Genomic DNA, 21,802 nt, shown 5'->3' with positions numbered 1-21,802 from the left:
CTAACCTACTCTTCCTTCATTCTTATTACAACTGTCAGAGGCGTTTGAACAAGAGCAACTCCATCTTGAATAGGGGCTAGGTAAAATAAAGCTACGACTTGCTGGGTTTCATTCCCAGACAGTTAGGCATTCTAAGTCACAGGTTGAGATAAGAGGTTGGCACAAGATACAGGTCATAAAGACCCCGCTGACGAAACAGGTTGCAGTAAAGAAACTCACCAGAACCCACCAAAACCAAGATGCTGACAAGAGTGTCCTCTGGTTGTCCTCACTGCTACACTCCTACCAGTGCCATGACAGTTTACAAATGCCATGGCAATGGCAGGAAGTTACCCTATATGGTCTAAAAAGGGGAGGCATGAATAATCTACCCTTTGTTTGGCATATCACCAAGAAATAACCACAAAAATGGGCAATCAGCAGCCCTCATGGCTGCTCTGCCTGTGGAGTAGTCATACTTACATTCCTCTACTTTCTTAATAAACTTGCTTTCACTTTATAGACTCGCCCTAAATTCTTTCTTGCCCAGGATCCAAGAACCCTCTCTTGGGGTCTGGATTGGGACCCCTTTCCAGTAACACAACCTTTACTCTGTAAGTTCCTCCTGATACTTCCTTTCTTCCTCACTTTAATGCTCACACATTATTATTCAACTATTCAGCTAAGAATCTGTAGTATGTTTTTTTCTCTCATCCCATGTCTGCTTATTCAGAATTTCCAATTCTGAATAAATTCTACAGGTATTTTCGTCAGTTTCTGAGCAGCTAAGCATTACTGGTTACTCAACCATGCTATGCTCACTGGCTCAACTACAAATGTGTGGTTTCCAAATCTCAAATAAGCCATCAACCCTGCATGACAATACTTGTATTCATCTTTAACTGACACTCTTTGTGATTTCCTCTTAGCAGCCTTGTAAAATGTTTCCACTTTTCTCAAACCTCCTAATTCCTCCACCGTTATTTACATCTTCATGCCTCTTTTTCATGCTATTTTCTTTGCTTAAAATGTCCTTCCTTCCACTCTCCCACTACTTATGACTCCTGTTCACTCTGATTTCTCCTACGGAGCTCTCATGTCCAGCTCAAACATCATCTCCTCCAAGAAGCCTTTCCTCCATGGAAATCATCACTTCCCTTTCTGTGCGAACACTGTCTCAAGAACATAATTCCTTATCATGGCACAGATACCACATTGCAATTTGTTTACATGCACCTCCCCCTTATTGTGGGCAAAGCATCCTATTCCTAGCATCTAACAGTTTGTTACACAGTAAGTACTTAGAAACTATTCCCATATTAATTGATCTTTGAATGAACTAGCCCTTCATCCCTCTCACTGAGTACTACATTTAGATCCTGATGAGAGAGCTCTGCCCTGAGTCCCACTCCGGCCCTCCTCGGCCCACATGCTTCCACTGGGAGAGGAGCCCATGTAAACAGGGGGATGTGCCTATATACCTCCCTTTTTTTTTTTTTTTCTTTTCAGACAGAGTCTCACTGTCACCCAAGCCGGAGTGCAGTGGTGCAATCTCGGCTCACTGCAACCTCCGCCTCCCAGCTTCAAGTGATTCTCCTGCCTCAGCCTCCCGAGTAGCTGGGATTACAGGGGCCCGCCAACATGCCCGGCTATTTTTTGTATTTTTAGTAGAGACGGGGTTTCACCATATTGGCCAGGCTGATCTTGAACTCCTGACCTCAAGCGATCCACCCGCCTCAGCCTCCCAAAGTGCTGGGATTACAGGTGTGAGCCCCCAAGTCTGGCCTACCTCCCCACTTTTAAATGACACTCCAGGTGCCCAGAACTTTGCACTTTCTTGCCCAAACACTTCTAACTCAATTTGAAGGCCCACACAGGCCTCTTTCCTAGGTCTGTCCTTAGAAAAGACTGTGCTACACTTGTGTACACCCTTGGGCCAAGGAGTACTTGTTTGGGGATGGGAGTACAAGAGCTTAGACCTTGTGCGTGCATGCAAGGTGTTCACAGCATGTACAGGAGGCCTCTTTGTGGTGCTAGAAAGAGCCAGGGATGACGGGAGGAGGTTGGGCTTAACCACACTCTGCTGCAAAACTGTGAATTTATGAATTCTAAATTCCACAGATTTTAAATTTGAAACTTTCAAGTCATTATGAAGGTATATTTATCAAGACAAAACACTAGAATATAGTTAATGATTTGTTGGCCTGGTTTATAAGCTTTAAATATTTAGGCCTATTGTGGTAAATGAATGCTTATCCTGGATCTTACAAATGTTAGGGGCAGATCTCCTCTTACTCAGAGTACAGTTGATGGGTTTTATCCACCTATTTTTATTAATTATTAAAGTAGGCCAGGCACACTGGCTCACGCCTCTAATCTCTGCACTTTGGGAGGCTGAGGTGGTGGATAGCTTGAACCCAGGAGACTGGGACCAGAATGGGCAACACAGCAAAACTCTGCCTTTACAAAAAACAAAAAACAAAAAAAAGAAAAGAAAAATTAGCTGGGCATGGTAGTAGTCCTAGCTACTCAGGAGGCTGAGGTGAGAGGATCATTTGAGCCCAGGAGGCAGAGGTTGTAGTGAACCAAGATCTCGCCACTGCATTCCAGTCTCGGCAAGAGAGAGAGGCCTTGTCTCAAAAAAAAAAAAAAAAAAAAAATTATTAAACTAGTAAAATAGATCTAAGAAGGCATAAAAATACAATCAGGAATAAAGAGAACATTTAAAGTAATTTTCCAATTTCAATAACTAGCTAAATATTAAATGATTGATTCAGGATTTAAACTTTCAAGCCCATGTTTTTGTTTTTGCCCTCCCACCACTCTCACTCTCCAAAAGCAGCCAGTTTACTAATTAATAAATTAAGTATTATACAGATGTCCTAGTACCAAGTATAATCTCAAATACTATTTCTAAATATTGAAAACTTAATGCCTAGAATGGTATCAAACTGTTTCATGGATCCTAAAAGAAAGTCAACTGGTGTCCTTTTGAAAGAACTGGTCTTCCTTTCCATTTATCCTGTGAGAACTAGTCTCCCATAATACATATTAAGAAAAAATTTTCAGTTAAAAAATTTAAAAATACTCTCATGTATAACAACTAGTTCACCTGTTCTTCTCTAGGTTCTCATCATTTCTGTAGTTTAACTAAATATGAATCATATTGAGAATGAGGCAATCACAATGGACTTTTCTTGAAGACAGTCCAATACAAAGCTGTGGACAAAAAAATCTCAACATGGCCCAGGCGCGGTGGCTCATGCCTGTAATCCCAGCATGAGATTTTGGGAGGCTCAGGTGGACAGATCACTTGAGGTCAGGAGTTCGAGACCAGCCTGGCCAAAATGGTGAAATCCCGTCTCTACTAAAAACACAAAACTTCACCAGGCATGGTGGTGGGCACCTTGTAATCCCAACTACTCAGGAGGCTGAGACAGGAGAATCGGTCGAACCTGGGAGAAGGAGGTTGCAGTGAGCCGAGATCACGCCACTGTACTCCAGCCTAGACAACAGAGTAAGACGCCGTCTCAAAAAAAAAAACCAAAAAAAAAAAAAAAAACTCAACATATTGGACAGGAAAGTTATTGGAAACCAAACTGAAAGCACTGTATATTCTAATACTATAAAAAACCATGGACCATGAAATCTTATTCCTATCACCTTGCCTCAAAGGAGATATAACATCAGTGGGAAAAATATCCAATAAAGGTAATTAAAACAAATACGGGGAAAGAGAGAGAACAAACAAAAAGGAGAAACAGAAGACAAACTAAAAAATAAATTCTACAGTACTAAAACTAGAAGGTATTCTCAAAATTTTGAAAATTAATAAAATTGCAGCTATCTTCATTTATTCCTTCAACATTTACTTACGACTTACGACATGCCAACTTCTATGCTAGGTGCTGGTGATACATGCTAAGTACTAGGTTAGGTGCTAGTAATATGTGAGACAAAACATCTAGCCCCTAAACAGTAATACTGCAAAGCAATAGCTACGCAGGTGAAGCTACTTCCGAATCATAAGGAAGAAAACAACTCTGCCTGGGGACTTCACAAGGTATTAAAGGAAGAGCAGGAATTGGTTAGTCAAAGAAAAGGGGAAGGATAGTCTAGAGCAGGAGTCTCTAACCCCTGGGCCATGGATTGGGTCCATGGCTTGTTAGGAAAGCCACACAGCAGATCAGTGGTGGGCGGGCAAGCATTACTGCCTGAGCTCTGCCTCCTGTCAGATCAGCAACGGCATTAGATTCTCACAGGACCACAAACCCTATTGTGAACTGTAGATGCGAGGGATCTAGGTTGCACTCTCCTCATAAGAATCTAATGGCTGATGATCTGAGGTAGAACAGTTTCATCCTGAAACCATCTCCCCTCAGCCCTGGTCCATGTAAAAATCGTCTTCCATGAAACCAGTCCCTGCTGCCAAAAAGGTTGGGGACCGCTGGTCTTGAAGAAAATAATTCTAATGATAATAATATAAATAAAACAATAAAGAGCTAACATTTATTGGATACTTTCTATATGTTAAGCATTGTACATACATTATTCTATTTGATTCTCATAACAATCCTGTGACTTTTTATCCCGCTTATAAATTAAGTAACTTACTAAAGATCATACAGCTATATAGAGGTGACACTAACAGAGATCATACAAAACTAAGCTGTAGGCCAGGCGCAGTGGCTCATGCCTGTAATGCCAGCCACTTTGGGAAGCTGAGGTGGGAAGATCACTTGAACCCAGGAATTCAAGACCAGCCTGGGCAAAAAAGTGAGACCCGGTCTCTAAAAAAAAATTTTAAAAAATTAGCCAGATGCAGTAGCACATGCCTGCAGTCCCACCTGCTTGGGAAGCTGAGGTGGGAGGATTGCTTCAGCCTAGGAGTTTGAGGTTGCAGTGGGTTGCGATTGTGCCACTGCAGTCCAGCCTGGGTGACAGAGTGAGATCCTGTCTCAAAAACAAACAAAAAAACTAAGCTGTGAACTATCATGATTTACTTGAGAAGCCATAAGTAGGTAGATATAGCATAGCACAAGATAATGACAGCAACCAGCACTGGGGATATAGTGGGTCAACAAAACAGAAAATAGACATATCTGTCCCTGCCTTAGTAGATAATCCTTCCCCATCAGGAAGGGAAACATTATCTCCCATCTTATAAATGTAGGAACTGTCATTTGGAGATATTAGGCTCACATACCAATAAGTAGCACAGCTAGAACTGAACCCAAGTCTATCTAACATAAGGCCCAAATTCATTCCACTTTACTACACATGGCTGTATTATTCAATCATTCAACAGAAATATATCAAGAATGTACTGTGTGTCAAACACTGTCCTAAGAATACAGAGACAAAAGATAGAGTCCCTGGCTTCAGGAAACTCACGGCCTAGTCAATAGAGTCAAGCAAAGAGTCAGGCTGGTTTGTGCCTATAATCCCAGCACTTTGGGAGGCTGAGGTGGGTGGATCGCTTGAGACCAGCCTGGGCATCACAGTGAAACTCCATCTCTACAAAAAATACAAAAATTAGTCAAGCATGGTAGCGCGTGCCTGTGGTCCTAGGTACTTGGGAGGCTAAGGTGGGAGGATAGCTTGAGCCCGGGAGGTGAAGGCTGCAGTAAGTGGTGATCATGCCCCTGCACTCCAGCCTGGGCAACAGAACAAGACCATCTCAAAAAACAAAAACAAAAACAAAAAAAAAAACAAGCAAACAAACAAAAAAGAGCAGATGACTTCTGAAGTCCCTTCAAACCCAAAATTCTAAAGGAAAAGAAAAGCCATAACAAGTTTATCACAATTACCAAGTGTTCCAAGTACAGCTCTCTATAACTATCTAACAGGGTTGAATCATAAATAATAATTCCAAATATTGTTCTGATACTATTAACAATTTTCTCAGTACTTAAAATCCTAAGACATCCATATTTTCAACCGTTTGGGTAATATGAATTGGATGTTTTTAAAATTTTAGGAGTATGAAATTAACTACAATGTCACAAATTCCTTAAAAACTCACAGCAAGTAATATTCAAAACTGGCTCCAGAATTAAATTACATCTCAAACAGGAAAATAATTATTTCTACTTCACTGTCACCAAGCCCTACAACTGACAACTAACAATAAAGAAAAAAGATTTCAATCCACTGAAGTAGGAAAATGCCCTACAGCGTACAGAAGAGCTGGCCCATCATTCCAGATCTCTAAATAGCTTTCCTCTTCCTTCCCATTAGTTAAAGACGATTGAAGTCATGTTACAAGTTCTTACAGAGATTATTTGCTTCAAAAAGCTACTCAATGAAATTCAGGATTCATCTCTAAATACAGTAAATCTCAAGTCAGTGAACAGACTTCAAAATTGTGAGGCAGAGTCAGTAAACAGTGTCACGAAGAAGTTAGCTCTTCACTTTCAGAGTCTGGGTGCAAAACAGCAACAACAGAGTCATTAAATTAATCAATTTTCTTAGTCTTAATAAACATTTTAGATGAAAAAACTTATATAATAAGGTTCCTGGCCAGGTGCAGTGGCTAATGCCTGTAATTCCAGCACTTTGGGAGGCCGAGGCAGGCGGATCACGAGGTCAGGAGATCGAGACCATCCTGGCTAACACGGTGAAACCCCGTCTCTACTAAATAAATACAAAAAATTAGCCAGGCGTGGTGGTGGGTGCCTGTAGCCCCAGTTACTCGGGAGCCTGAGGCAGGAGAATGGCGTGAACCCGGGAGGTAGAGCTTGCAGTGAGTTGAGATCACACCACTGCACTCCCGCCTGGGCATGGAGCGAGACTCTGTTTCAAAAAAAAAAAAAAAAAAGGTTCCTATAAAAAAAGTCCATCTCACATCTAAAAGCAGTAATATAAGACTAGCAGAGCAAAAATGTAAGTAAAAGTATATAAACAGCCAGGCATTGTGGTGCGCATGCCTGTAGTCCCAACTACTCAGATGTCTAGGGTGGGAGGATGGCCTGACCCCAGGAGTTTGAGGCCATAATGCACTATGATCACATATTCCAGCCTGAGCAACATAGCCAGACCCCATCTTGAAAAACAAAAAAGTATACAAACATATTTCTACTGGTGGCCAGAGACCAAATTTGCCCTCCTTCCTGAAACAACTGGGGGGAAAAAAAGACAAAATACATAAAACGTTTTTCAAGACATTGGACATCAGGCAACAAAAGACAGTGATCCCCAATCGATGGGAAACAAGCATGAATCCAACAACTGCTCCAGCCAGTTGGAGAATTTGCAGGCCACAGAACAGGAAGAGGGGAATCCAGGCAGAGCACAATGGTCTGACCTGAGGGGACAGAACTGAGTCTGGAGACAGCAAGGTAGCTAAAGTACACAGGGCAGAGTACTTAACAGAGTTGAACAGTGAGAAAGATCTGCAGAGGGTATCCCTCAAGTCTGAGTACTTATCAGAATATAAGTGTGAGGAAACTACCTAAAGATAGTGAAAGAACCACCAAAAAGATTGAGAGCGAACACCACCAAGTAGGTCCTGTTTCCACCAGCTAGAGTATTCAGAGGGGTTTTGCCTCAACAGTGTGACAAAGTAGTACTGCCTAACAAATCTTAAAAGCATGTCCCCAGAAGATCAAACTGTTTTCAGGTAACTTAATGCATCCCAGAACAAAGCTCAAGATTTTTGTATTTAATGGAATACAAAAATATCCAGCACCAAACAAGCTAAAATTTCAAATGACTGGCATCAAATAAAAAAAAAAATCACCAGGCATGCAAAAGCAGGAAACAGAATCCATAATGGGAAGAAATATCAATCAACCAAAACCAACCCCAAAATGACACAGACAGAATTAGCAGACATAGACATTAAGCCAATTATAACTGTATTCCATATGTTCAAGAAGCTAGAGAAAAGAGCATGAAAAACATAGACATGGAAGATATAAGACAATTTCTAAAGATGAAGCTATAATATCTGGAATGAAAAATATGGTGGGTGGGATTAAGAGCAGACTAAACATTATAGAAGAAAAAATTAATAAATTTGGAGACATCACAACAGACTATCCAAAATGAAACAAAGAAGACTGAAAGAAAATTGAATTAAACATCAGTAAGTTTTAAGACAACATCAAAGCGACTAATATATATGTAACTGGACTTCCAAAAGGGTGAAGAGGTCAAATATATATATATATATATTTTTTTTTTTTTCTTCTAGGAATAATGACTGAAACTTTTCTAAATTTGATAAAAACTATAAACCCACAGATCCAAGACACTCATTGAATTCCAAGCACAAGAAACATGGAAAATATATAAATAGTTTCATTTACAAAGGGTTCTTGCTCACAAATTCTGTAACTAAATGTACTGTAGAAATTAGACTAGGCCTAACTTTTACATTTACTAGGTATAGAGTTACAACTGACACTTTATAATAGAGTACATTAAAGCATACATTAATCTAAGTAAAGTGCTTAACAGAAATCCTAATGACTTCAAAATTAGCAAAATACAGCTTATAAAACAATGTATATTTTGTTGCCCTATCAGTTAAATAATTTATTAAGATAAATTTGATCTTATTTTAGCAAATTATTCAAACAAAGCAAAAGTATACTTTTTGTTTCTTTTCTTTTCCTTTAATTTTATAGGTCATTTACAACAGAATTAGGACACCGAAAAAAAATCTAAAGAAACTGAGAGGTGGAACTGAAAATACAGAAGCAGATTTGTGGTTTGGAAAGGAGCTAGTCCTCATGAAAAACAGCGACCTGGCAAACACTATTTTGGAATACCATCATTTTCAAAATATACATATATTTTTTAAGCATAAAACTGCGTTCGAAGTGGAAACAAACTAACGTATTTGTTTTTAGCACCTCAGCTAAGTATTTAGGATGCAAAAAAAAAAATCTAAATTTTTCTGGAAAAAGAATCATTCAAATAAAAACCATTAAAGTGGAAAACTAAAGTAATATATTTCCCTATTTTTGTGAACACACATTTTTAGCACACAAATTCAAAATTTTCTGTCTAAAAATAAGCACAATAAAGAGACACAGGGGAACAAGTTCTGAGTATCTACTGTAATGGCTACCCTTTCTGTCATGTAGGTTCCCCAAAAGAGAAGTCAGTTTATTATCCTACCATTTTGCTTAGGAAATAGTCAGATATTTTGAGGATAAAAAATAGTTCCATTACACAGCTGTCAAAAATATATTTACTAACCCTGGAAATAATTGATGTCTACGCTCTTTTTTCCTTTCTTAAGGAAAAAAATAAATATATACATATTTAGATAACATATATATATCTTTGGGTGCCTATGAAAACAAAACACTGGTTGAAAATGTATAATAGTATAATACTTCCCTGTAGGATCAACACGTACATGAAAAACAGCCCACAAATCTCTTTGAGCACACAGAGAAGTTAACACGAGAGCAATTTTTTATAGATGTGACTTCTACCCTCTTAAACATAAAAATCTAAACCAATAAAATACAAAATTGATAAGGTTATCAGAGCAGAATGGTAGACTTATTCTCTAGTAACAACTATTTATTGATAACACACCAATTTCCCATACATATAAAAGTTCCAAACTACCTCTTCTCATCAGATTCTATTAAAGAGAAATAAGCCTAAGTATACATTACTTTGAGCACAACTGAAAAATTCAGTTTGATAAACTACATTAGCGTACTTAGAATACATGTATGCTACAATAGCTGTAATTAGATAAAAGCTGAGTTTTAATTTTACTGATCCAGCTACCAATATACCTTCACTATTCAATTCCCATCTCAAAAGCATACTTTCCTACTTAGTACAAACCCAATACTATAAACACAAAAGACAAAGATTTGCCCAATAAGTCGTTATCTAATTCTTATCAAGACTTGTTATTTGCATTTCAAAACCTGTAAGAATACCTTAAAATGATCCCTAAAATATTAAGCAACCTAATAATTCACACAATAAATCATCTCATCAGGCTTTAGTTATTACAGGCATTTAAATTACTTACTACAGCAAGAGTCCTCACCAATCAGAACTGTTTGAAATTTTCTCTTCTGAAATCTGCTATTACTTAACGAGTTTCAAATTTTGAGCCATTTATTTCTAGATATAAAGGTTAATAAGAAACATTTCTGCATCAAATGCACATAACTTCACAGTAAAGTCTTTTTTCCTCTCTTAGGAAACCAGATTCTCATTTTCTCTCTTATTTTACCAAATTATCAAAGACACAATGTGGCTTGGATTTCAGTACTGAAGACAAGTGACAATACATGGTTGACAGAATGAAAAACTAAAGTTTCACAATTTTAACAGGTAGAATATCTAGCTTATGATAATGGGCTGAGCCCATAACATTAGCATTCCTTTCAAGATCCAATTCTTAAACCACCTGAATATTTCTGGCCAATGAACCAAATTAGGGGCTTAAAACATCGTGTCTCAAAGTTCACCATGTGCTATTTCTCAAAGAAAACGTTACCTAGGAAAGAAGGAAGAACTTACATTTGGAGCATGACCTGGTTCAAGAATACCCCATCCACCAAAGCCACATATTCATCAAGGTTGGTCCCATTTCCTGCAGCCAGAGGTCCAAACGTTTTAACCTAGAACAGAAGGATCACCACGACATGAACGCCCACCTCCATCTCTGCAGCCACAAATAACTCAGCAAAATATACAATAAAGGACACCCCACTTACCCAAGTGACCAAGGGGCTGGTCATGAACTGCTCCAGAAGGGGAGTAAAAATTTCGTTCTCCATTTTACAGAGTATGTATTTGAAAAAAGGAACTACCACAAAAATACGCCTAGGGAATTGGTCACTAAACGTGGAAGTAAGTAGAAATCAATTAAAGTCCATTTCGGCAAGGGAGGAAAATCCCATCGTGGAGGAGGGGGGCACTCTCCCTCTTCAAAAAACACCCCAGAGTGAAACGAGCCGAAATCCCAAGAAGTGGCTTCGACGACGGACACCACGAGCAGCAGCCTGCGCTGGAAATGTCTGTACCGGGCGAGGAGGGGCAGAGAAAAGGCATCTGGAGGAGGAGGAAGGGAAAGGGGGCTGGAACCCAAGACAAAAAGCCCGTCAAGGTTGTCCAGCTCCTGGAGGATCCAGACCAGCGAAACTGCTCCCAATGAATCAATCCCAACGGGGGCTAAATGAAATACGTTAAACAGAGACCACGTTAAGGATTCCGAGGCGCCACCAGACTCGACCTCGGCGTTCCGACCTCTACACGTTCCACCCACCGATGGGCATGGAGCCGCTTTCGACCCGCGGAGCCTCCACTGCCCGCAGCCCCTCAGCACCAACAGGCAGGGCTCGCCCCTTCCCCCCGAGCAGACACCATTCCTCCGCCGCCCTCAAGCCTCGCCTCCAGCCCCCTTCCCCTCCCGGGGGTGGGGGCTTGAATGTGTGTCCCTAACCCCCCAGCTTCCTAAGCCCTGCCAGCCTTTTCAGCGCGTCTCTGGGAATCCCTGGCACAAAATCACCGCCGCGCTCCAGCCTTCTCCGCCCTCTATGGAGAAGCCGGAGTAACGGCCTCAGAACCGCAGTGCCGCATCACACCCCACCCCTCGCCGCCCGCCAGCGCCGCCCGCCAATGCCGGGGGCCGCCGTCAAAGGGAACGCGCTGCTCCCTCCGCGCCGATATCCTTCCGCCGACTCCCCGCCCCTCCCGTGCAGCTGCCTCTGGATTGTGGGAGAAGAAAACCGCTGCATGAGCGCGCTCCCGAGCGAGCGCGCCCCCGGGCTAGCCTCGCCGCCGCCCAGATCCTGGCGGCGGGCGCGGGCTCGGGCGTGGGCGCGCGCTCGCTGCAGCTGCTGCGGAGACAACCCGCTCCTCGCTTGCGCCCAGGACGGTTGCCTGGGGGGCGGGGACAGGGAAGGCAAAGCAAGGGGTCTGTCTGCTCGCTCGCTCATGCCTAATTATGGTTTATTTCCTCCCCGAGTGCCTTCTTTGATATGTGAAGGAAAGGGAAAGAAATCCTTCTCTTATAAACATGAGGGATGCAGACAGCCTTTTTCGGACAGTTTGATGTGTTCTGTAAAGCATGCCTTCTCCCCAGCAAAATGGAATAGGAAAACTCACTGCATCAAATGGCAGAGGGACTTGAGCCACAACTTGGTGGGGGTTTTTTTCTCCTTTTTTTTTTCTTCCAAATGCAGTCCACTAACGCATGAATGTTCTTCAAAGTTGCAAGTGACATACAGTAAGATTTTTTAAAAACCAGAGCTGTCTGTCAGCACGTTGGTATTCCCTGACTGGAGCAAACGTGACTCAGACATTGTTTTTTGGTTTTGTTTTGTTTTTTACTATTTGGGCATGGGTCGGGGGGAACCCAAGCAAAATCAAGAGCTACAAAGAAGAAACATTTAGAAGTCATCCAAGTTGGGTGACAAACAGATTACATATTTGTCATAAATCTCCATGCCATGTACGACTGGGACCTTGAAATAATTTTAAGTTCCCTGGCAAAATCAAATGTTACTCCTCATTTCAAAGGAAAATAAAGACCTTTTTCCTGCGGTAAAATGGGCATGTAGAACGCAATCTTTTTTTGATAAAAGATAATATTATAGTTTTATAATGTGTGCTATGTTTACATTACATAAATATTTACACGGAGTATATATTTTAAATTAGCAGTAAAAATGTTTTTGTCATAACACAATTAAGAAAGAGCAGAATTTCTTAATTGGGTAGTTGAGAACCTGGACTCTGAAGTCTTCCTGCCTGGTTCCAATATGCACCAGCTGTGTGAGCCTACGCACGTTATTGAGTCTCTTTGTGCTTCGATTCCTTCACGTGTAAAGCAGGGCTAATAATAGGGTTAAGTGAAATGGCAGCTTATAGTAAGTGTTCTATAAATGTCATTAATGTTGTTTTTAACATTATTCCTTCAAAATAAAGAACCTTTATGAAAAACTTGAAATATAACCTCTCTGCTTCAGTTACGGGAGAAAGGATCTTGCTTTGAGGAGGGAACTAAATGCCCTTTGAAAATCATCTTAATTAAAATTAGGATGCATTCATGTGGCACTTTGCTAGGTGATGTACAAGTAGAACCTTGCATTTCCCTAGCCAGTACACAAGCCTTCAGACATCCTTGTTGCTAGCAATCTTTTCCATCTGCTCTTGGTGACTTTTTAAAAAGTCTTTTAGAGATGGGAGTCTCACTGTGTTGCCCAGCCTGGCCTCGAACTCCTGGCCTCAAGTGACCCTCTCACCTCAGCCTCCCTAGCAGTTGAGAAGAGACGTGTGAGCCACCACGCCTGGCTTGGTGACTCCTTCTTTTTTTGTTTGTTTTGTTTTCTGAGATGGAGTCTCTATTACCCAGGCTGGAGTGCAGTGGCACGATCTCAGCTCACTGCAACCTCTGCCTCCAGGGTCCAAGCGATTATCCTGCCTCAGCCTCCCAAGTAACTGGGATTACAGTCACCCGCCACCACCCACTGGCTAATTTTTGTATTTTTAGTAGGGACGGGGTTTCACCATGTTGGCCAGGCTGGTCTCGAACTCCTGAGCTCAAGTGATCCATCGCCTCAGCCTCCCTAAGGGCTGGAATTACAGGTGAGAGCCACCGTGCTTAGCCTGATAACTCTTTCTTAATAGTAGTTCTTTATTTGGCAAATGAAATACAGACAGAAGGAGAGTGGGCACCAAGGAGACAGCATTGCTTTCAGGAGCAGCCCAGTGCTTGACATACCCACTTTTCTTTGTAATCCCCCAGACGCTTGACAAAACAATATGGAAGTAATTATGCCTATACTGGGTTTATCCTAGGACAAATCAATCTGCTTCATTCATAGGCGAAAAACCAAAAAGTATTAACACCAAATACAGCAGGTTAGGGGCATTTTGAAGTGGTGACTGAAGGGTTAGCACAGGAGTCATACATTAAGATAGTATTGTTTATGCAATTTAGTACCCAGCCCTCACAGAAATCTGGATTCTTCTCTAGAGCCAGATGGCCCCAGATGCTTTCTGGTCTATCTTTAGGTTTTGCACACACACACACACACACACACACACACTCAACAAAGAAACATGAGGAGTTAATTGTAAAAACAGGAAACTTTAGACCAGACTGAGGTCTGGAGGAACTTATTTGAAAACCTACCAATTCACAATTCCCTAGTTTAACAGCAGCCTTAAAAATGCTTTATAATATCTCAAGAGTACAAGCAGTAATCTTCTCTGTCTGGCTAAAGAGGGATTGTACATTATACCCAGTTTAATGGTCTTTGAATTGCAACATCCTGTAAGATTAAATCCAAAAGTTTCCTATCCACCTTTCACTTAGGAAGAAATTTCTTAAGATTTCTTCAAAATACTTTTGTTTTGTACTTTGTAGTCATTTATGTGTCCTGAATGCATCCTTTCTTGGAAGGTTAAATCCAGCATGAAAGGAGTTTGGAAAAATCATACCCACCTGGTTAGGATGTAAGTTATTTGCTCAGCTGTCTTCTAATCTGAAACTAAATGGTTAGAAAGGACCATGGTCCCATTTAGAAATCTCTAGAGAAAGACTCTCTCCCGTGTATCATAATTGAGGCTTTCTCCTTCAGGTTGCATATGAATAACACAACCCATGTACCAAAAGCACCCATATGAACTTCTACCCATGTCTATCTTGATCTACACTATAGGGAGTGATAGACTCATCCAGAACCAGGTTCCTTGGTGACAAATATTTTTAAGTACGGATTTGCAAAGGTAATCACATTCGTAAGCTAGTACAAGAAAAATACCACAAATGCAGCAGCAGAATGGCACCATTGTTTATAATAGACAATAAGTGGAAACAACCCACATGTCCATGGACTGATGAATGAATAAATAAAATGCAGTATATCCATATAATAGGATACTATCTGGCAATAAAAAATAATGCAGTACTAATACATGCTACAACATGGATGATAGCATTATGCTAAGTGAAAGTCATAAAGAACAACATATTGTATTATTCCATTTATGTGAAATGTCCAGAAAAGACATATCTATAGAGACAGAAAGTAGATTAGCCTAGGGCTGGGGGAAAGTTGGGGGAAAATAGGAGTGATGATTTAGGGATGTGAAGTTTCTTTTTGAGAAAATGAAAATATTCTAAAATGATCATGGTGATGGTTGCACAACTCTGCGAATATACTAAAAGCCATTGAGTTGTGTACCTTAAATGGCTGAATTGTATGGAATGTGAATTATGTCTCAATAAAGCTTTGTAAAAAAGAATGGCACCATTGCCTCATGAAGATTTTTTTTAAGTCATCAAGAAATCTAGTCTCTAATAGACTTTTTAAAAGGGCGCCTTGATCTAATAAATAAGATTTTTAAATCACCTAGGAACACAGAAGGCTTATATTTTAATTACCCAACATAGTTTTAAGAGGAAATATAATAGAGAGAGAGAAAGAGAAATTAGGCAGGTTGCTTAACTTTTTTGAGCATCAGTTTCCCCAGTAGGGAATGAGCACACTGATTTCATTCTCTACTGGACTTCTGCTGAGACCAGTGGACTCGTTGCTCTGTCCTGTACCTCAACTGAGGAGAGGAGAGGAAAGTTGGAAAGATAAGACAGGGAAGAGAGAAGGGGTCCTCCTTTCAGGCCAGTATCAATTGCTCTTCTCAAACATCCTACTTCTGTGTTCCAAAGTGAAACTTCTCAAATTCACAGTAATATCCCATATGCCTGTGCCTCTGCATATGCTACCATCCCTGTCCAGAATACCCTTTTCTGCTTGCTAGCTAGGCCAACTCCCACTCATCGCTCAGGATTCAAGTGTTACCTCTCTATGAAGCATTCCTCTACTTCAGACTCGGGTGACCACTCCTTTTGGTGCCTGCATAGTATCAAATCTTCCCTTCATTTCTGCAACTTGCTCTAAATAGCATGTATTTGCCTGCAATTACTTCTCCTTGATTCATCTTTATGTCCCTGGGTCTAGGGCAGTGCCGTGCAATGGAGGGCACTCTCAGTCAGTGGATCAGAGTCTTCCTCGCACCACGATGACTAGTATAAATTCCTAACAATAGGCAAGCGCTCACAGCAGAGTGACTTCTGAAAACGGTTTCATTAACTAATGACCTTGAGGCATTAGCTAGATTCTTGCTTGCCAGTGAATTTGAAGAACCAAAGGTCTTGCCCAGGACATTGAGGTCATAAAATAAATAGCTTTCAAGAGAGCTTTTTTCCAAGTAAATTTTTTTCAGAGAAAAGCTTAGAGGAATACATAAACATATATAATCTTTTATTTCTCAGTCAGCATGTAATGACATATATCCTTCTCAACACTCAAACTATTTTTTATTTTTTATCATGTTGATGGAAATTTTGTAAAAATGTATCTAAGCTTTGTTGAACAGTATATTCTGAACTTAAATTGGTCTTTTAATTGTATCACTATATTTGACCTAATTGATTGTGTGGTGCTTTTAATGTTGTGATAAATTCAGAGGTTCTCAAAAGTGCAAGGGTGTGGCCGGGTGTGGTGGCTCATGCCTGTAATCCCAGCACTTTGGGAGGCTAAGGGGGGCGGATCACGAGGTCGGGAGTTTGAGACCAGCCTGGCCAATATGGCGAAACCCCATCTCTACTGAAAATACAAATATTAGCCGGGCGTGCTGGTGGGCGCCTGTAGTCCCAGCTACTTTGGAGGCTGAGGCAGGAGAATCACTTGAACCCAGGAGGTGGAGGTTGCAGTGAGCCGAGATCGTGCCACTGCACTCTAGCCTTGGTGACAGAGTGAGACTCTGTCTCAAAAAAAAAAAAAAAGTGCAAGGGTGCATTCACAGTCTCCAGATAACTAAGTTTTGAGTTTTATTTTACTTTGAATAGTTTTCCTATCTTCTTTTGTGGCTGTCAGTATCTCCACCTACCTATAGTCCCCAGCCAAATATGCTGCTTCTGATTTTCTGGATGCTAGGAATACACCGACTGTTAAAACACTCTGAAAGAATTAATAGTCTTCGAGTGAAGTCCTGATAGGCTCTTCAGTGAGTAGAATTGATGGATTTGTGATAGGCCTGAAGTGTCTCTTGGTATAATGTTTTTGCTTACGTTCAGTTTCTTGGTCTTTATTTAGGTAAGTGTGGTGCTACTCAGTTTATTTAACTAGTTTGCTATGGTGTGATGCAAAAGTTCTGAATGTTAATGGTCACTTACAAAGTATTTCCAGGGTGTGACTGGCCTATCACATAGTCAGTCATTGTGTTGGCATTGTTCCTTCTTTAATTCTTCAAATCTAAGCAATAGGCAGTGACTCATTTCCTCTTAAAATGCTGCTTGGGCAATATATATAGGGAGACCTTATCTCTACAAAAAAATTAAAAATTAGCAGAGCGCGTTGGAGCACAGTTGTAGTCCCAGCTAACAACATGAGAGGATTGCTTGAGCCCAGGAGGTGGAGACTGCAGTGAGCCTGTGATGCACCACTGCACTCCAGCCTGGGCGACACAGTGTGTCTCTAACAAAACAAAACAATATGCTGCTACCGGAAAGATACTAAGCAAATGAAAACCTTATAGAGCAGTAGTCCCCAACCTTTTTAGCATCAGCAACGGGTTTTGTGGAAGACAGTTTTTCCCTGGGCAGGGAGGGGGCATGGTTTCAGGATGAAACTGTTCCATCTCAGATCGAGGTATCATATTCTCATAAGGAGTACGCAACTTAGATCCCTTGCATGCATAGTTCATCACAATAGGGTTCCCGCTCCTATGAGAATCTAATGCCGCCACTGCTCTGACAGGAGGCAGAGCTCAGGCAGTAATGCTGGCTCGCCACCTAACTCGTGCTATGCTGCACAGTTCCTAACAGGCCATGGACCAGTGCTGGTCCACAGCCCAGGGACTGGGGACCTCTGTTATAGAGGAGAAAATAAAAATGTGCAGAAAAGGACAAATACTGTAAAACAAACTTCTAGAAGTTGAAAAAAAATTAACTCTCCTATTCTAATCATAAGCCTATTCCCAACCTCTACTATTCAACTATTTACATCTTAGAGACAGACATTAGCAATACCTAGTTGAAAGAGAACCTAGGCAGAACACCTGATGGATCATTAATAAAATACATAAACATTCCATGTAATGGGCACTTTCCTCATGGTGAAGATCACAATTATAACTGATGAATAGCATAACACAAAAGCTTAAGACCTTCTAATAAAAGAAACACAAACTGGGCATTCTTGGGTATAATAATACCATCTTTAGAACATGACTTAAATTTTTCACACAGCATTCCCTTTAAGATAAATGAGCAAAAAGATTTCCACATAAAGAACCATTGGTAGTTTTAAGGGTACTGAAAATAAGCCTGAGTTAAAACAATTAAATACTTTGAACCATAGGAAAAGCAAAGATCTGCTTCCATATTAAAAAATACAAATTACAGACTATAATAAACATTACAAGTGAGGATATCTGAAGATATTTTATTTCCTTCTGGTGAATGGTAGTAGGAAGATATTTAGAAATGCATACATTCTTAAGCGACTATGTAATTGATGTTCTGCTGTTGAAAAGTTAAAATTCACATGAAACGTTTTAAAAATTTACAATTTAAATGTTTTTTCCTAATTTTCAATCAATACATGCTAATTGATTATTTTCTTAAAATATCAGTTTGAGAAGAGTTCTTAGACTCAATTTTCTTGCAATAATTTTTTAAACTAAAGATCTGTCTTTGGTTTCTTCAACTAAAATAGCAATATAAAATATTCAGTTACATTAGGTTTACCATTTTGCATATTTTGTAAACTATTTTATTTTCTCATAAAAATAATACATTTCATCGTCATATTTGGAAAAAAAATCCACAACACATAAAGAAAAAACATAAAAAAGAATAGACCAGGTGTGGTGGCTCACGCCTGTAATCCCAGCACTTTGGGAGGCTGAAGCAGGTGGATCACCTGAGGTCAGGAGTTCAAGACCAGCCTGGCCAAAGTGGTGAAACTCCTTCTCCACTAAAAATACAAAAAATTAGCCGGCTGTGGTGGCGGGTCCCTGTAATCCCAGCTACTTGGGAGGCTGAGGCAGGAGAATTGCTTGAACCCAGGAGATGGAGGTTGCAGTCAGCTGAGATCACGCCACTGCACTCCAGCCTGGGCGACAGAGTGCCTATCTCTATAAAATAATTTTAAAATTAGCTAGATGTGGTGGCAAATGTCTATAACGCCAGCTACTCAGGGGGCTGAGGTGGAAGGATAGCTTGAGACGGAAGGTCAAGGCTGCAGTGAGCCATGATTGCGCCACTGCACTCCAGCCTGAGTGACCCAATGAGACCCTGTCTCTAAACAAAAACAGAAACAAGGCTGAACATGTCTCTCAGTTTGAATTAATCAATAAATAGAATTCAAATGCATTTTTAGTAATGATATTTATCATATACTAAATGCGTAGTACTGCCAGGTCAACAATTTTTTTTTTTTTTTTAAGACAGAGTCTCGCTCTGTTGCCCAGGCTGCAGTGCAGTAGCACGATCTTGGCTCACTGCATCCTCCGCCTCCCAGGCTCAAGCGATTCTCATGCCTCAGCCTCCCGAGTAGCTGGGATTACAGGCATGGACCACTGTGCCTGGCTAATTTTTGTATTTTTAGTAGGAGATGGGTTTTGCCATGTTGGCCAGGCTGGTCTCAAATTCCTGGCCTCAAGTGATCTGCCTGCCTCCACCTCCCAAAGTGCTGGGATTACAGGTGTGAGCCACCACACCCAACCCAGGTTAACAATTTTTACAAAATCAGAGTCCAAATTCCTATAATCATGTATACAATTTGGCTAATAAATCTTACAAAAAATTAAAATATGTTCTCCATGTTTCTCACAAAACTGAGGGTCATGAGTTCTAAGTTTGTCAGTGCATTCCCAATTTCTTCACTAATCAATATTTATTGAACCACCGTATGTATAAGATAAGCATACTGAGCACAAAAGACTGTGTCTAAATGAGGCCAAAAGAAATAAAACTACGAACTATATATCATTCAATCAATTAGTTCAGAGGTTGGCAAACTTTTTCTGTAAAAGGCCAGATAGTAAATATTTTAGGCTCTGTGAGCCATAAGGTCTCTGTCACAATGACTCAACTCTGCCACTGTAGCAAGAAGCAGCCATACACTATAGGCAAAGAAATAGGCGCGGCTCTATCCTTGTTGAAAGCATAGGATGCAAATAAAACAAAAGAAAAAACAGGAATGACTTTCTTCCCTGTGAATTAACTGACTACAAATAATTAAATAAACTATCCAACTATATTGTATATAGTTACCTTCTGGAATTGCAGAAATGGTCTACAAGCTCCTTGGAAGCTGAATTTCATTACTCTATTGATTCAGATATAGTTCGAATTGCTTTCATTCTTTCAGCATGTTACCATTGATAACTTTTCTTCTGTATATAAAATTTTTGTTTGTTTGTTTCTAGTCTTCTTGAATTCTAGCAGGAAGCAGAGGGCACAATTAAAGTGTTTAACTTTAGGCTGCTTCAGACAAAAAAAAAGCGTTTAAGTGAAAAGAAAGTAATGAAGGGATGATTTAGAGAGCCATGAGAAGGTAAGTGAATGAACATGGGGGCAGGGAACCACCCAAGGATGAACGATAGCAAGGAGCGCTTCTCATCCCTAGGCCTGAAGGGGCAAGAGGAGGAAACTGTGCTGCCAGAACCCTGAAAGACCTGGAGTCTTGGAAGAGGAGTCTTTAAATAGGAACTGTGTCCATATAGTATGGAGCCACTGCCATAATCATGATGCAGAAGAAAGGCAAATAAATATTCCAATCTCTCCATCCTCCTCACTTATATTTCAGGCCAGTGCTTCCCTTCTGGCTGAACCCCCTGGAAGCAAAGAATAAGAAGCCCCATATGATGGTGTCCATAGAGGTCAACCTTCAGGGCACAGAAGACAGAGTGGGACCAGAAGCCCCAGTAGAAGACTGTGTAGCACAGAGCTGCATGTGAAAGGTGTGGAGAACACCTAGAACCATTTCTGTAGATTTTCTGAAAGTCATATAAGAAGGCAATTATTTTCAATTTAACAGAAGCTTAAGCTTTTGGTAAAATGTCATGAAGAGACAGAGGCAGCTGATAAGAATGTTAAACTGCTATAAAATTTATGGCGTATAGGTCAACATCTATGATCTATTGCTGCAAGGTATTAATTTTTTTTTTGACAGTGTCTTGCTCTGTCACCCAGGTTGGAGTGTAGTGGCATGATCACAGCTCACTGCAGCCTTGATCTCCCAGGCTTAAGCAACCCTCCTACCTCAGCCTCCTGAGTAGCTGGTACTATAGGTGTGTGTCACCATTCCTGGCTAATTTTTTTTTTTTTTTTTAAGAGATGGGGTTTCACTACGTTGCTCAGGCTGGTCTTCAACACATAGGGTCTAGGGTCAAGTGATCCTCCTGCCCTTGCCTCCCAAAGTGCTGGGATTACAGGTGTGAGCCACTGTGCCTGGCCAACAATTTTATTTTAACTGACAAATATATAGTATCAGTGTCCTGCAGTGTCTTGCATATAGTATGTGCTCTGTATTAGTGGAATATATAAATTTGTTGAATTAATTAATTTTCAATCATTATGAAATTAACATAGTAGGCCGGGCAGAGTGACTCACACCTATAATCCCAGCACGTTGGGAGGTGAAGGCGGGAGGATCGCTTGAGCCCAAGAACTTGAGACCAGCTTGGGCAACTTGGTGAAACCCCTTCTCTACAAAAAGTACAAAAATTAGCCAGGCATGATGGCATGCACCTGTAGTCCCAGCAACTGGGGACACTGGGGTGGGATGATCACCCGAGTCCAGGAGGTCGAGGC

The 21,802-nt window shown here is 40.7% G+C and overlaps 1 protein-coding gene across 9 annotated transcripts in view; it reads right to left on the bottom strand.

The window, feature by feature from the left end:
- The window catches only part of CCDC88A (coiled-coil domain containing 88A), a 131,837-nt gene extending 120,001 nt beyond the window's left edge, over positions 1-11,836 (bottom strand). For 7 of the 9 annotated variants that reach the window (XM_019021045.4, XM_019021048.4, XM_019021049.4 and 4 more), the window contains exons 1-2: positions 10,686-11,652; positions 10,489-10,589 (exon numbers count right to left, since the gene is read on the bottom strand). In XM_019021045.4, coding sequence (XP_018876590.2) covers positions 10,489-10,589; positions 10,686-10,748 — 164 coding nt within the window. In that variant the 5' untranslated portion in view covers positions 10,749-11,652. Of the gene's footprint in view, positions 1-10,488; positions 10,590-10,685 lie in introns of all 9 variants that reach the window. The other 2 variants (XM_019021046.4, XM_019021040.4) reach the window with 1 other exon arrangement.
- Between the last annotated feature and the right edge of the window lie 9,966 nt (positions 11,837-21,802).

This window comes from Gorilla gorilla, chromosome 12 (genome assembly GCF_029281585.2).
Source record: "Gorilla gorilla gorilla isolate KB3781 chromosome 12, NHGRI_mGorGor1-v2.1_pri, whole genome shotgun sequence".
Classification (NCBI taxonomy): domain Eukaryota; kingdom Metazoa; phylum Chordata; class Mammalia; order Primates; family Hominidae; genus Gorilla; species Gorilla gorilla.
Note: the sequence above shows the minus strand (reverse complement) of the source record. Positions and strands in the feature narration are given on the sequence as shown.